Below are 12,123 nucleotides of genomic sequence, written 5' to 3' on the forward strand. Positions count from 1 at the left end.
CTGACCACAACTCTGTGTGTGTGACCATCCAGCCAGTTCTTTATCCACTGAGTGGTCACCCCATCAAATCCATATCTCTCCAATTTAGTGACTAGGATGTCATGCGGGACAGTGTCAAACACCTTGCATAAGTCCAGATAGATGATATCAGCTGCTCTGCCCCATCTACAAATTCTCTGGCCCCATCATAAAAGACCACCAAATTCATCAGACATGACTGGCCCCTGGTAAAGCCGTGTTGGTTACGACAGATCACCTCTTTGCTTTTCATGTGCCTAAGTCTAGCTTCCAGGAGAATCTGTTTCATGATCGTGCTAAGCACAGAGGTGAGACTGACTGGTCTATAGATTCCTGGTTATCCTGCTTTCCCTTTTTTGAAAAAAGGAGATTATGTTTCCCTTTTCCAGTCATTGGGGGCTTCCCTTAACTGCCAGAATTTCTGGAAAATTATAGATAGGGGCTTAGTAACTTCATCAGCCTGTTCCCTAGGATGCAAGGATGAATCTCATCAGGATCCATGGCCTTATGCACATTCAGGTTCCTAAGATGATCCTGAACCCGATCTTCTATAGTGGGTTTAGGGATTTAATCCTCCCAATCTCCACCTTTACCCTTCTCAGTCTGGTCAGACTGGCTGGAGCACCTGGAGTTTAAGGCTGAGGGAAAGCAGTCAAGAGTCTCAGCCTTTTCTATATCCAGGGTAGCCAGTTCTCCCATTTTCTTCCAGAGAGGGCCCACATTATCCCTAGCCTTCCTTTTGCATGTGGCATACCTGTAGAAACCTTTCTTGTTATCCTTAATGTTCCTGGCTAGCCTTAATTCCAACTGTGCCTTAGCTTTCCTGACTGTGTCTCTAGCTTCTCTTACAGCTTCTCTGTATTTTTCCCAGTCCATTTGTCCTCCCTTCCATCTCCTAAAGGCCTCTTTTTTTCCTTGAGTTTCCTCAGCACTTTGTTATTAATAAATAATAAGTTAGCCCTTTAGTAACTCAAGGGAAACTGGTTTTACACAAATATCTAAGCCTGTTCAGTTAGTAAACATAACCATTATTTGAAAGAAAAAAAAGAAAACCACTTCTACATTCTTGTAAATGGTAAGAGCTATTTCTGCTTCCCAAATTTTTTCACTGCTCTAAGAACTTTTGGTTTTACCTGTTGCCTCCAAAATAGTGAAGTCTGAACTGACTTGTCTGTCTGTGAATGCTGAGGGAGTAAATCCAGTCTATTACAATCTATTTTACCTGTTAGAGCAGGCTAGAACAGGAAAAATATAAGGATACTTAGCCTAATTCAGCTAGAAAGGAATAAAAATAAAATATCTCTCTCATACTTTCAAAAGGTAATATTTGAGCAAGATAAGAGTTCCTGTAATGTCTTAATGGTCACAGACTCTAAATGTGGACTCACCTAAACACTTGAATATGTGTTTTGTCAGATTACTGAAAATACTATACCCAGTCAGAATATAGTACCAGAGTACACATCTTGATTTTACTAACTTAATATTTTTATTAAACATACTTTTAAATGGGAAAATAATGTTAGAGTATATACAGTAAATTTGTAAAGTCTGGGTTCTCTGTACTTTGTGCTGGATTAAAAGTGACACAAGCTTATTTTATTTGTAGTTTGTTTTTGTCTCACATTAGACTATGACTAACGTCATCCTGTTATTAATAAAACATTATTCAGAGCTATTTCTGGATAAAACAATATTGATGTGGAATTTACTTTTTAGTTTTCTAAGGAAATGCCTGAAAGAAAACTAAACCAGATGCTAATATGACATGAACTCCAAAACATGCTAGATTTACAGTCAGAGGTGATTAAAAAAAATAATAATCATACTTCCGGATACGTAAGAATAAAATCAACAAAACCTAATGTACTCGTTTTAAAAAAATTATATTGGAGTAATTTTTTGTCAAATTCTTTCTTATCTTGTTTTGGGGGTTTCTTTTCTTTGAAACAAATTTCTAAGTGAAATAGTATGATAAATGGATTAGATGTCAACTTAAGTACAACAGTTCCTGTTCAGTGAGATTTTTACAAAAAAAATTCATATGACCACCAGAAAAAAAAGAATCCTATTCATAATTGTTCAACTTATGTTGCATTTATATTCTTTGCTTTCTAATATCATCTTGTGCTTTATTTTTAGGAGCGTATTATGGCCCTAGAACTGGTAAGTTTCTTGAATTAATTTCCAAACCTATCACAATAACATTGCCAATAATTTGTCTAAATTATGAAAAATATTATTTTTCTAAATTAAAAAAATGTTGCAGCTTTGGGTTTCTGTTATTTTACTTTTAAGAGAAGATGTGATAATTTTACACCTTTCTGTGTAGGTTTTTGTTACAATATTTGTGCACTTGTTATATGAAATGCAGTGTATTTCAGTGTTGTCATTTTTCTATATAGTTCAGTCCTCATCCCATCCCTGGGAAGAGAAATATTGTAGATTTGATCCATACAAAAGATGTTATTTTTCTAACACTTCTAATGGTTGAGGTCCATGTGATAGTTCTAATTATTTCAGTAACTGTTACATGTGCTTATTTGTTGATGCTGGGAGGTGCAGACGGAATCAGTTTATCTGCCCGTATCAACACTGCAACTAAAAGCATAAAGAAATATAATTTTAATCATTAGGTAATATAATTTAATAAGATACTAAGTTGGAAGGACAAAGCTTCATGCTTGTACATACCATGAATGCAGCTGGATTATCCAGATGTCCCAAGCTAGTAAGGCTAGCGGGTGGAATAACTGGGATGGGTCTCAGCTTACCTTGTAATTTCTGAACCATTCTTCTTTCCTTCTATGTAGGAATATTCAATAAGACATCACAAATTTTATGTATCAGGCCCATAGTTCCTTTTCATGAGAAATCCAGAAAATTTCATATAAAGAAACCACTACTGAGACAGTGTAAATGCTGCAAATATAAGCTTCTAAAATTTACTTGTGCAAATAATTATTGTATTCTCTCTGACCATTGTGCTTCTCTGAATACAGTTTCCAGTTTACAAAATAAATTTAAAACATATTCGATATGTTAAAAAAACAAGCTTGCATTCACTCAGAAATGCCCTTTGGAAATCAGAGTGCCATGCTGCTGACTTGTGGAAGTAGGAAGCTAGTGCTCACTTTCAGTGTTGTGTGTCACGTGTTGCCAGGACATTAATTCTGTCCAGGTCCTTCTCTTATTCATGGTTTGCTTACATGACAACCAATCAGGCATGTATCCGTGGTCATCCGTTTCTCACAAACCATGAGTTAAATTGAGCTATTTTGACAGGGAACAATTGCTTGCAAATTGCACAATGTTATGCAAATTCAGTTATTCTTCAGACAGAAGAAAAGGATTATTATCATCAGTAAAATATAATTTTATTTCTTAATGCAAATTGGAAATTAACATCTGAACGCAATTTTGTGATGCTAAATCCTAGAGCTTTTGTTATTACTGATATTGAAAGGTGTGTAATGTTAAGCCCTGAGATTGCAGGCAAGACAAATATGGTCATCACTAAGGCAGTTGAATGCTCCAAGGCATTCATTTTACTTTTAGCATAAACTTCGTCTATGATGCCAGGCAAATAACTTAAAATTAATTTTTCAAGTACTTTTAATTACTTTTTATTTCTCATTTTCTGGGTGTCTGATTTTGTGATTTTTGAGGCTTGATTTTCAGAACATCAGTTCTCCACAAATTTTTTTAAAATGTGAGACCATGGCATGGCTGAGTTAGGAATTTCATCTGCATTTTCTTCCACAGCATTTTTATTCTTGTATTGGAAAGAAATTGCTCTGCTCAGGAATAGATGAAGTTTAGTGCAGAACTGTCAGAGATTTACCACAAATGTGAAGTCTCTTGCAGCTGCTTTTAAAATTAATTCTACCCTGCACATACCTTTTTAAGCAACAGAAAAGACATGTACATCTAACCATAAATGAATTTTTGAAACATCGTTAGATTAACATTTTAACCCAAGCAAACTGTCTGTTCTGCACAATGATGTGAAAACTGTGTGTATGTAGTTTGAGAGGTATATCTGGGAGCCCACTCTCCTCCCTGTACATGTATATCTGGGAGCCCACTCTCCTCCCTTTCTTTACAGTCTACTTGTTTCTAGCTTCTGCACTTGCTGGTAAAATTGTTGTAGTAGCCATATGATGATCTTGGCAACTTTGATAATGTAAAAAAAATTGGGAAAGAAATGCAACATGAACCTTTCAGATTCTTTTCAGAGCTCTGGGTGAATAAACCTTCCAGGCCTAGCTTAATCTAACTCAGTGATTTTGTAAGTTGCCGCAGACTAGGAGGTCCCTCACCTCCTGTCTGAGTCCTGTCAGCTTCTCCTCTCAGCAGTCTGTTTGAGCTGGAAGCTCCATCTCCTACCCCTGATTCATCCTGTCTATTGTACTAGTTACTTGAGTCATTTCTTTAGCCAACTCACCTGGTTCCCAAGGAAAGTGCTGTATTACCATCCTCCTTCAGTATATGACACCTGATCTGATCACTGCCTTATGAACCTGAGGACAAATAGCACCCATCACGAGAAGCTTTGGGGTTTTGGGGCTCCTTTTCTTCAACCAGGTCAAATTTGCAACATGATTCACTAGATAGGTACACTGCTTCTTGCTCCAGGAGGTTGCACAGGACAGGAGCAGAAGCTGGAAGATAGGAAGGAATAACAGAGGTAATCAGACAGACTTACTAGTGGATATAAGAGGAGCTGAAAAACCAAGGTGTTTTCTGGAATTATCCTTCAACTCTTGAGAAGTGCCAGGGGAGTAACAAGTACAGGCAAAACAGGTTTTGAGTACCAAGAGATTGTGTTTTGTTTGGCTCTTTTTTTGGTTTAATGGTGTTTAATAAGGTGAATTTAATTATTTCATATCTATTAACAAGTAATTTTCCTGACTACTTAGTAATCAATGATGTAGTTTGATGTTTTGAGAGAATGAATATGATTTATCTTTAAATGAGATGATTTACTTTATTCTTGAGTGTAGCTTAGTTCTTACATACAGGATTTGGCTCTATATTATTTATAAGCAAAGGTGCATGATTTTCTTGGGGAAAAAGGCTGTATTGTATCCTCAGATGTGGCTACAATGGGAAGTGTATTTATTTCTCATAAAGAGGTCAGGATTCATTTTGTAGGTGCACACTGCTGCTATGCCGTGCTTGTGACTAGTGGGTTTCTGTAAACTACATACTGCTCTTTGTGAGCATAAGCTGCAAGTCATATTCCTCTGCCTTTCATAGTACTAGTCTGACATAAAAGCCTGCAAAATTTAATTTGAAATCAACCACATCCTGAAGCTATTCCAGTGAACATATGCATTCTGTACCCTTTGATCAATAAAACAGCTTGCTGCTTTCAGTAGAGAACCCAGAAGTGAGGTTACCACTTTCTTAGAATACTTGGATCAGACTTTTTCTGGACACAATTCAGCTTTTTGTTACAATGTCCATAAATCTAAGTTAACTCCAGTACAGTAATGCTGTAAGTATTCAGCAAAATTGTTGTTTAATATGAATTTCCTTTTCAGTATGAGCATTTATGTATTTTGTTGTAACTCATTTTTATGTTGATGAAAGTAAGGTTTTGACTACCAGTAAAACAAATTTCTGTTTCCATACATTCAGCAATGTAAAAGCAATTAGATTCTTCTCCTGTAGTAGCAGGCTCAAATTTTCATCAGTTTTCTGGTTTATCATCCAATTTAAAAGAAGAATTGGAAGTATGACAATACCCAATGCATTTCACAGAGTGATTGTATGACACCATTCATTTTAAGATACTTGCCCTCCCTCTTTGTGTGTCTCTTAGTGTGCCTTCAATCAATAAGTAAATTTTGCTGTTAGCTCTTTAGATTATTTCATGATTTTCATACTCTGTATGTATGAGTGTTTAGGAAATCTTGAATCGAAGGGTTAAATTTTCTTTTCCCCTTGTTTTGCTTCTCGAATATCTTGCCAAAACTACCATTACATCAAAGGCCTTCTGGTCCTCCCAAAACACAGCCATTCTTTGATCTTATAAGAATGACTGGGAGAGGAGCAGCAGCAGTTAGAGATCCTCTGTCCTGCCTGCCTCGCCCTTTCCTTTTCTTTCATCAGCATGCCAGTGTGTCACGTCTCTTCACTGGGGATGGAGGACTTTTCCATGGTTTTCCGAGTCCTTCCTTTTCTTGCTCCCACCAAATAATTTCTGTCACCTGGCGGTGCTTGCAGACAGCTGTTTTTTTTCTCCTGATGCTCACCCTTCTCTTCCCTTCTTCCTGATGTTGTCTCCTTCCCCTATGTATCTATTGCACTTGTTTAATACCCTGCTACTTGTCCATCCTCTGCCCTTTCCTATTTGGTGCTTTACTTGTTCTTTCAGATTTTTTTGCTAATACAGCCACCTCTAGTTTTCTTCTGCCAACATTTTTTTTTTCTGTGTAAAAGAATTTAGTTTGCTGCTAAGAGTATGGTCTTTTTAACAATTGCCTTACTCTCCCATTCATACTTATTTATGACCTTCTGGCTAATTCTGGAATTTAGAGTGGGAACAAAAAATGCTGAATAAATAGATTTATAAGATTCAGCGCAACTTTTCTGATTTATGGATTTCATTTAAGACTGTGTACTTGCCCAAAGTCCACAAACTAAACATGTATGTACATTTGTAATGTCATGTCTCTAATCCTCCTGCCCTCATAAATCTGATACTTAGCATGATTTTTAAATTACTCTCTATAAAAATGTTCTTCTCTATTTTGTAAAAAATAATTACAAAATTCATATAAGAAATAAAATGACATATTGGTAGAAACGGTATATAATTGCATTGAGACTTTGAATATTCAGTTTACAGATAAGCATAATCAAGAATATCTTGCTGTGCATTTGCTAAAGAATCTTTAAAATTTTGGCCTCAATTCAGTGCTGAATTGCTTGTAAGAGGCAGGTTACAAAATGTAGGTAACTGTAAGTTTTATTCATCTGCTCTTTGTTTGACAGTCAGGACGATAGTTTTATATACATCTATTGACAAATAATCACCTTGCATGTCTAACAACTTGGTCTAATAGCTTCATAGTTTCTCCAACAGTGATATCAATAATATAATGCATTACAGAATCACAAAATGGTTGAGGTTGGAAGGGATTTCTACCAGTTATCTGGTCCAGTTGCCCTGCTGAGGCAGAATCTCCCTGAACCAGTTGTCCAGGACTGTGTCCAGATGACTTTTGAGTGTGTCCAAGGATGGAGATTCCACAATATCCCTGGGCATCTTGTGCCAGTGCTTTGTCATCCTCCTTTGTTTCCTATGTTCAGACAAAACCTCCTGTGTTTCAGTTTGTGCCCATTGCTTCTTGACCTGTCACTGGGCACTGCTGAAAAGCCCAGCTCCCTCTTCTTTATACCCTCCCTTCAGATACTTGAACATGTTGATGAGATCTTTCAGAGCCTTCTCTTTTTCATGCTAAACAATCCCAGCTCTCTCTGCCTTTCCTCACAGAAGGGAAGCTCCAATCCCTTAAAAAATTAGTTGCCCTTTGCTGGACTGTCTCCAGTATGTCTCTCTTGTACTGGGGAATCCAGAACTGGACCCAGCACTCTAGATGTGTCTCACCAGGGCTGACTAGAGGAGACAGATCACCTCCTTTGACCTGCTGGCAACACTTCTATTGCAACCCTTACATTCTCTAAGTATCTAAGCTCCTTTCAACATTATGAAGATGTGTCCCACATGTTGTGAATATCAAACATTTTTGCCAGACTTCAGTAAACCAAAATCCTTCAGTTTTTAATTAGAGAAACTTCAAATCTCTGGATAAATCTTTATTACAAAAGACTGTGATTCCTTAGATAGCTTAAGTTATTTATCTTAGTTGAACTAGGAGTAATAAAATAGTGTTCTTCATTTTTTCTTTCTTTTTTTTTAATATCCTAGGTATGTGTATCTACATATAATTTTTAAGAGAGATCCTATGAGTTCCATCCACAGGATTCTCTTTAGAAATGATAGAATGATTATGGTTGGAAAAGACCTCTGAGATTGAGTCCAACCTTTGACCGAACACCACCACAACTAAACTGTAGCACTAAATTCCACGTCCAGTTGTTTCTTTAACACTTCCAGGAATGGTGACTCCACCAACTTCCTGAGCAGCCTGTTCCAATGCTTGACCACCCTTTCAGTGAATAAATTCTTCCTCATGTCCAACCTGACCCTTCCCTGGTGCAGCTTGAGGCCATGTCCTGTTGTCCTGTCTCTAGTTGCCTGGAGGAAGAGGCCAACTCCCACCTCACTGCAACCTCCTTTCTGGTGGTTGTAGAGACTGATAAAGTCACCCCTAAGCCTCCTTTGCTCCAGGCTAAACAACCCCATCTCCCTCAGCCTCTCCTCATATGCATTATGTTGGCCTTTCATCTGCGGAGTGTGTATCTATGAGTTCTTCCACAGAATATAGGATGTTTATAACTTGATAAGACATGGATATATGTGGTATAGCATGCTTGCTTTTTTTTTCCTGATTTGGTTTATATATCACAAAATAAGTTAAATTTTGTTTAACAACAGACTATTGACTAAATGTTTCTAGTGTGCTGCTGGGTCCTTCATTTCAGATGTTAGTTTTATATTTGATCTAATTATAACCTTAGGAACACATGCATCAGTTACAGCTATTCATGCCACCACAGATTTTGTTTTCTCTCATTGTTGTGTAGCTTTTCATTAAAATGGGGAAATCTATAAAGCAAACTCCTAATTGTTTTCCTACTCTGACACTGATTTGCTGTGAGTCCTTGGATAAATCACTTCGCTTTGTATTTCAGTTTTTCTCAGCTGAAAAACTGACCAATATTTCTTCTTTCCCATGAAGGCTGTGTTAATTGAATTTTTGTAGTGCTTTCTGGAAGGCTTGATAAAATACTGTTAGCATACAAAACTTTAATGTAAATTACATGTAAAGATTTTTAGCCTGCAAAGCTCCATAATGTTGAAGATGACATTCATGAATAAGCAATAAGGAAATCTTTATACCTTTTAAGAATGTGCTCCCACTAACATTGCTTTATGTTATACACTCTTGTGTTACAGTTCTTTTAATTTCCAGGTAGTAGTCTGGATGTCTCTGATCAAAACCTTAGTAAGCATTAAAGAAAATATTTTCAAAAACTGCATCAATATGTTCAAAAACTTTCCTAATATTTTCCCATGTAAACAATTCCCATAGTTAACACAGGGATGTTATGTGCTCATGAATGAGAGAAGGGACAGTCCATGTCACTGCAAACAGGACAGGAAGCATCCATGAAACTCCCTTAATTACAATGTGGTCCACCCCAAGCAAAAACATCTGGAGTCTAAATTACATGTTCAATTAGTTTGACATTTCCAGTGCTTTGTTAGCAAAGGTCTTTTTTGTTTTTCATTAGTATCACTGTAGTTTTTGATTTTAAAAAAATCTTACTAGTTAAAACTTTCATGAAAAAATGTAGTATAGAAAAAAACCCCAATTGAACACGAATGTTTTGTGACGTGATAGTTATATGTGTTGCCTATCTTTGTATAGATGAATTAACTTCTTGATGTGCTGAAATCATAAAAACGATGGTATAATCAGAGTAATGGTATATGTGGATTAAAAGAGACAAAACACATTTTTTTGTTTTCTCTGAAAGTTCCCTGTCTACATAAGAAGTACTATTTGCAGAAAGTCCTAGCTATCATGGAGTTTGTCTGGTGTATGAGTGTCAGCAGAGCACCTCAAGGCCTCTTAAGTAGAACTCCACTGTGTGTAAAAGAAAAGTGTAGGATATACCTGCCTAGAGCTGAAGATTGAAGCTAACCGTGCATGGTTTCACAGATCTTGGTAGAGAAGCAAAGGATACTTTTATACATTCTGGGTGCATCCTATTCTTGCTATTTAAGTGTTCAGTATGCTAAGGCTATTTAAAAATAAGTCATCATAGGTCACCTTTAGCATTATATCTTTCATCTGAATAGTGAGTAGCTGCCTGCTGACATGCACTGCAGCCAGTTAAAATTACATCGCATTTATTCTTTTTATGGTTACTCTTTGGGGATTAGCTAACTGGTACTTAAGTCAGCTCTAATTTTACAAAATATCTGTGCAATACAGATAGCCATTTGTTTTTACCTACCTCAGAAAAGAAAGGAGCACTGTACTTGAAAGTCAATGAAGTTTAGTTTCTGGTTTATGTTTATGTGTTTTCAGTATATTGACTATAAAGGCAAACTTCAGGAGTACTATATACAAACCTGCTTTGATTTATTTCATTTAGCATTGCAGCTTTGAGACTAAAAATAAAATGCGTCTGATTTTGATTTAGATTTGTCCCTTGAGACAGTGCGAAACCGTCTATCACCAAGAACACATCAATATAGGAGGATTAACAGTTCACATGCAGTTTAAACATCAAAGTATTCGTATGAAGTCATGGAAAATAAGTAATTTGTTTTATCATTCTCTGTGAAAACATAGAACGCCCCTTTTTAAAGTAAATGGTGTTTATTTTACAAACAGAAAGATTAATAGCACTCAGTCTATGGAAGAGACTGCTGTTAAGTAAAATATCATTAATACTGCAGCAGTCAGTACAGTTGGTGTTTCTTTTATCGGTACCATCAGTGCATTGGGTCAGTACCTGCTGTTCCCTCTTAAATGTAAGCAGACAGATGTGATTACTGCCTTTTGGATTATTTGTGTGCATTATGGCATACAGCTTTCCAATTTCTAGGAAAAAATTTAACAGTACTTAATTGCCCTCTATGTCAGGTGCTTCGAACATCCTTTGTCACATTTTATCTGTGTGGCTAAATCCGTCTCTTCTAATAGAATAGAGTGTAGTCATTAATGATACAGGTATGGCATTTGAACCGTGTTGAGGAGGTTGATGTGCATTTCATTAATTACCAGACCAATTCTGTGGGCCAGCTAAAAGCTCTTTCATCACCTTTCCCTCCTATTCTTCAATGTATTCTTTTATTGATGCCTTCTTTATTGAATTTCCCCTAACAAACTTGGCTTTTTTTCTTCTGTTTTATTTACACATCACTACTATTCTTTTCATTAGTTTTATGAAAAAGACACACATTTCTGTCCCAGAAATTGTTGGCATGTAAGTTATTCTATTCAAATCACTCCACAAACTGCTCAGAAGAATGTGAGAATTATAGAATATAAAAGGAACCATTTTGGTTAAGAGCAAAGGTCAGTCCAGCCCCGATACAGATACCGCAACAATGGCCAAAATAATATGCTTGGGGAAGACTGTATGAACAGGACACACATATTTTGTTTCCCACTCATTCATTCTGATTCCAGCCATTCAAAGGTCAAAGACTTCCAGACTTAGATGTAGTTGCTATGAATTTGGAACCCTTCCATGTTCTTTCTCATTCATGAACTTGCCCTGTTTTCTGCTTAAAGCCATAAAAATTTTTCTATCTTTGTGTGACTTCTGATTTTATGCAAATTGGTCATTACTCCCCTCAGGCATCTCTCTTTCCTGACTGAAGAGTCCTGTTCTTTAGAGTCATTGCATTTAATAATTTCTCACTTGGAAACACCACTCCATGGCTTTGATCATTCTTATTGCACTTCTCTGACATTTCTCTATTTCTCTTCTGAGATAAAGGTCCACATCTGCACTCGGTAGTCAAGATGCAAGTGAATTCATGCTCAGGAATAGTTATGTTCTCCGGACTTTTTTTTTTTTTTTTGCCTTTCCTGTTTATATTGAGTGTTGATTTTGCTTTTCTGATTGATAATGATTACTGAATTAGCAGGTTCTTGGTAATATGTATCATTACTTCATGGTCTACTTCCTGAGCAGTAATGGTGAGCTTAGAGCCCATAATTTTGACTGTGAAGTTAAACTTTAGGAATCTAAAACAGCTTTTAAAAATCCAAGAAGCCTTTATCATCCATAGGATGATACATCCTATATCATCCAACATAACTCTTATCAAAACAAAAAAAGCAAGGACTGAGTATGCATGTAACCCAAAGGCTGGTCTTCTGCTTTCGAGGTTACGTTTAATGTAACTAATGAGGACTAGCTGAGGCACAGCTAATTTTTTTT

The 12,123-nt window shown here is 36.5% G+C and overlaps 1 protein-coding gene across 1 annotated transcript in view; it reads left to right on the plus strand.

Annotated features, from left to right (window-relative positions):
* The window catches only part of CEP128 (centrosomal protein 128kDa), a 99,414-nt gene that overhangs the window by 74,500 nt on the left and 12,791 nt on the right, over positions 1 to 12,123 (plus strand). Inside the window, 1 exon segment of the mRNA XM_009073994.1 lies at positions 2,161 to 2,184. Coding sequence (XP_009072242.1) covers positions 2,161 to 2,184 — 24 coding nt within the window.

Source organism: Acanthisitta chloris, unplaced genomic scaffold, assembly GCF_000695815.1.
Source record: "Acanthisitta chloris isolate BGI_N310 unplaced genomic scaffold, ASM69581v1 scaffold15724, whole genome shotgun sequence".
NCBI lineage: Eukaryota > Metazoa > Chordata > Aves > Passeriformes > Acanthisittidae > Acanthisitta > Acanthisitta chloris.